The sequence below is a fragment of the Trypanosoma grayi genome, assembly GCF_000691245.1.
Source record: "Trypanosoma grayi strain ANR4 Tgr_1495_V1, whole genome shotgun sequence".
In the NCBI taxonomy this organism is placed as follows: domain Eukaryota; phylum Euglenozoa; class Kinetoplastea; order Trypanosomatida; family Trypanosomatidae; genus Trypanosoma; species Trypanosoma grayi.
In genome coordinates, this window is record NW_008827113.1 from 1 (window position 1) to 3,064 (window position 3,064).

General features: G+C 59.4%; 1 protein-coding gene across 1 annotated transcript; it reads right to left on the minus strand.

Moving 5' to 3' along the window:
- Positions 1-238: 238 nt before the first annotated feature.
- DQ04_14951000 (tRNA (cytosine34-C5)-methyltransferase) lies at positions 239-2,995 on the minus strand (the record flags this gene model as incomplete). Its single annotated transcript, XM_009317232.1, has 1 exon — positions 239-2,995. One exon carries the CDS (start codon positions 2,993-2,995, stop codon positions 239-241), a length of 2,757 nt encoding a protein of 918 aa, XP_009315507.1.
- Positions 2,996-3,064: the final 69 nt, after the last annotated feature.

Consider the following 3,064-nt stretch of genomic DNA (forward strand, 5'->3'; position numbering starts at 1 on the left):
CCAGAGGTGGCGGTCGCCTGGACTAGAAACCTTCCCGTCGCTAATACCCCTAACGAACGCAAAACGAATATATATATATAGAGAGAGAGGGGGGGGAAGGGAGAGGAAATAAGGCAAAGGGGCATGCATATATACAGAAAGAAAGACATGATGCAGATAGAAACTGTGCGTGCCTGTCAATCTACCCATTCCATGTGAATGAAAGCGGGGTCACCCGCAGGGAAGAGGCAAACAAAGATTAAATCTCGAAGAAATGTCGTTTCTCTTGCTTCTGCTGCCTTCCGTGATTCGTGGTGGTGTTCGTCTCCACCGGCACCTTTGACGGCGGGGAAGAAAACAATTTACGGTGCTGCTGCTGCGGCGTCAGCCGCCGCCCCTCCAAGCCTTTGCTGGTCATGATCGCGCTCACATTGTACCGCGCCCCCACCTGCATGCGCTGCTTCTCCACCATCGGCGCGTCAGCCCGCTTTGCGTGAGACATCAAACGCCCTATAACTGCCATGCACCGCTGGCGGGCATCGTGCGAGAGGGAAAGATGCAGCTCTACCTCCAACGATCGCCGCACCAGCACAGGAATGCTGATTGATGCCAACTCATTGTTGTCAGCGTTGGCGCCGATGTTGTGGCTACGTGTGCCCGTCGAAGAGGATAGGCAACTGACGATAAAGTTTCCCTCCCGCTCAGCAACAGCCTCGAGGACATGCGCCACCCACGGCAGTGGTGTTTTGCGCTGTTCTATTTCAGCGCCAAGATGTGCGGGCTCCATGCTCGCCACAATCCGCCGCGCCAGCACCGTTGGGTCCTCCTGCAGCTCTTTGATCTTCAGAACGTGATGAGACAGCAGCCACTGCAGCTCGGGGAGTGGGAGCTGTAGTACCCGCGACGTTGCATGTGGCCGTAGATGGAATGCGCCGCTCTCCGTCAGCCTGCCTGTTGCTGCATCAGTGACCACAACGCCGAGTTCGAGTAAGGCGGAGGGGGCAGGGGAAGGAGGAATGACCTTTAGATGATCCCATGTGCTCTTCGACACAAGCAACAGGCCTTGGCCCTCGTGCCACGCGACGCAGAGATTATGTTTCGTCAAAAACCTCTCCACTTGTACCGCATTATCATTGAAAAAACAACTGAGGTGGCGTTGCACCAGCATATTCCCTGCCGCAAGCCGCACAACACCGCGAGCATGCAGAATCGAATCCACCACGAGTGCTGAGTTGGATGTTGTCGCAGTTATGGTGTGATTATTGTTGCCGATGCTACTGCTGGTGTTGTTGTTGTTGGCCTCAGCCCGTCTTGGGGAAGAGGGGAGGAGTGGTGCCGTGTGGCTTTTCTTCCGCAGTGTAGCGAGGAAGAAGCCTTCGGCACCGCCGTTGCGGTGCGGCAGCACACGCAGACAGCAGGACTCCAGCGCTGCTTGAATCGCCTCGCACCCCTCAAGGGGGAACAGCTCCGCCGCTGCGGCCTCACCCTTCGCCTGCGCCTCCGCGAAGGAGTGCAGGAATCCACCCGCGCGTGACGGCACGAGCCACCGTCGAAGACCGCGGCTGAAACTCCACGCACTGCTCTGCGCAACAGCACGTGGCGGCCGCTCCAGCTCCACACCACCATCTGCGAGCACGGTCGCCACAACCGCCTCATTCTCCAGCGGGTTCAGCGTGCATGTCGAGTACACGATGCGCCCGCCCGCAGCACACAACTCCACCGCGCGTCGCAGCAGCGCGACCTGCGCGGGGACGAAATCGTGCGCCCTCAGCGGGTGCCACAGCCGCCATGACACCGCGTCGCGGCGCATGCGGGCCTCGCCGGAGCACGGTGCGTCCACCAGCACCTTGTCGTAACGCACCCCGCCGGCGGAGACGGGCTGCACCGGAAAGGCCTGCCCTTGCAGCTGCGTCACAGCCACGCCCGGGTAGACACTCTGCAGCCGCTGCGCCAGCGGGCGGCAACGAGCGGAAACGGCGTCGTTTGCCACAACGCAGCTACCCAATGCCGCACATGTTGACTCTCGTGAAGCATCGGACATGTAGTCAAGGATTAAGGACGTCTTGCTTCCTGGGGATGCACACATGTCCAACACCGCCTCGCCCGGCTGCGGGTCAAGCAACAGCACCGGAAGCATGCTTGATGTAGATTGAAACGAAATAAGTCGTTCGTTTGCCAGCGCGCGCAGCAGCTGACGGTTGGCAAGAAGCACACTGTGCGGTGTGTCGGGTGCATCCAGCATGGTGAAGGCACCACACATGGGCGGGAGCCACAAGAGTGGCTCAATGCCTGGCCGCCCACGCAGAAGCTCCATTACCGCTTGCCCGTACATTTGAGAGGTGTGGACACGGAATGTCGCCGGCTGACGACCACGCATGGCGTTGAAGAGCTGCATCAGCTCCACTTCATCGGCCACAAGTCCTTGGCGCATGAAGTATCGAGAGAAGGACGCATTGGGAGCAGTCACCGCATGATCCCGGCGGTGGCGCAACTCTGAGAGCGCCGCCCCTGTGTAGCCAGCAGCGAGAAGAGAGCTGTTGAGAGCTCCGCCTCTCTCAAGGGCATCGCCGGTGTTGACGCTGTCCATCAACGCTGGCGGCAATGCGTTTCCATCGGCCTCTGTAGAGGATGGGAAGAGCTGTCGCTCCGTTTCCATGCCACCAGCAAGACGGCGCTGCTGCAGGAACAAGAGCTCCATCTCCCGCAACTCCTCAGGGGTACGGGACGCGGCGAGGGCGTTTTTGACCCACGCCGGCTCCATTAAGAACTGCTGCTGTTGTTTTCGTTGCTGTTCCACCTGCATTTCCAGTACCACTTCCACCGCGGCCCGTGCGACGGTGTAACTTCCCTTCCTGCGTGCCTCTTCGAAGACGAGGCTGAGATTGCCGCGCACCCAACTTCCCCACTGCCGAGGCGTGTCCTTGTAGCGCCACGGAGCGTGACACACGTGCCGACGCAGCGTCTGACGCAGCGAGTCGGGACTCGTGAATGGAGAAAAGAGCGGTGCGAGATCCATACGCCTCGACTTAAATGAGTCGTATTGAATCACACGGCAAGTTCGCATCCGTCACTCTTTTTTTTTTTT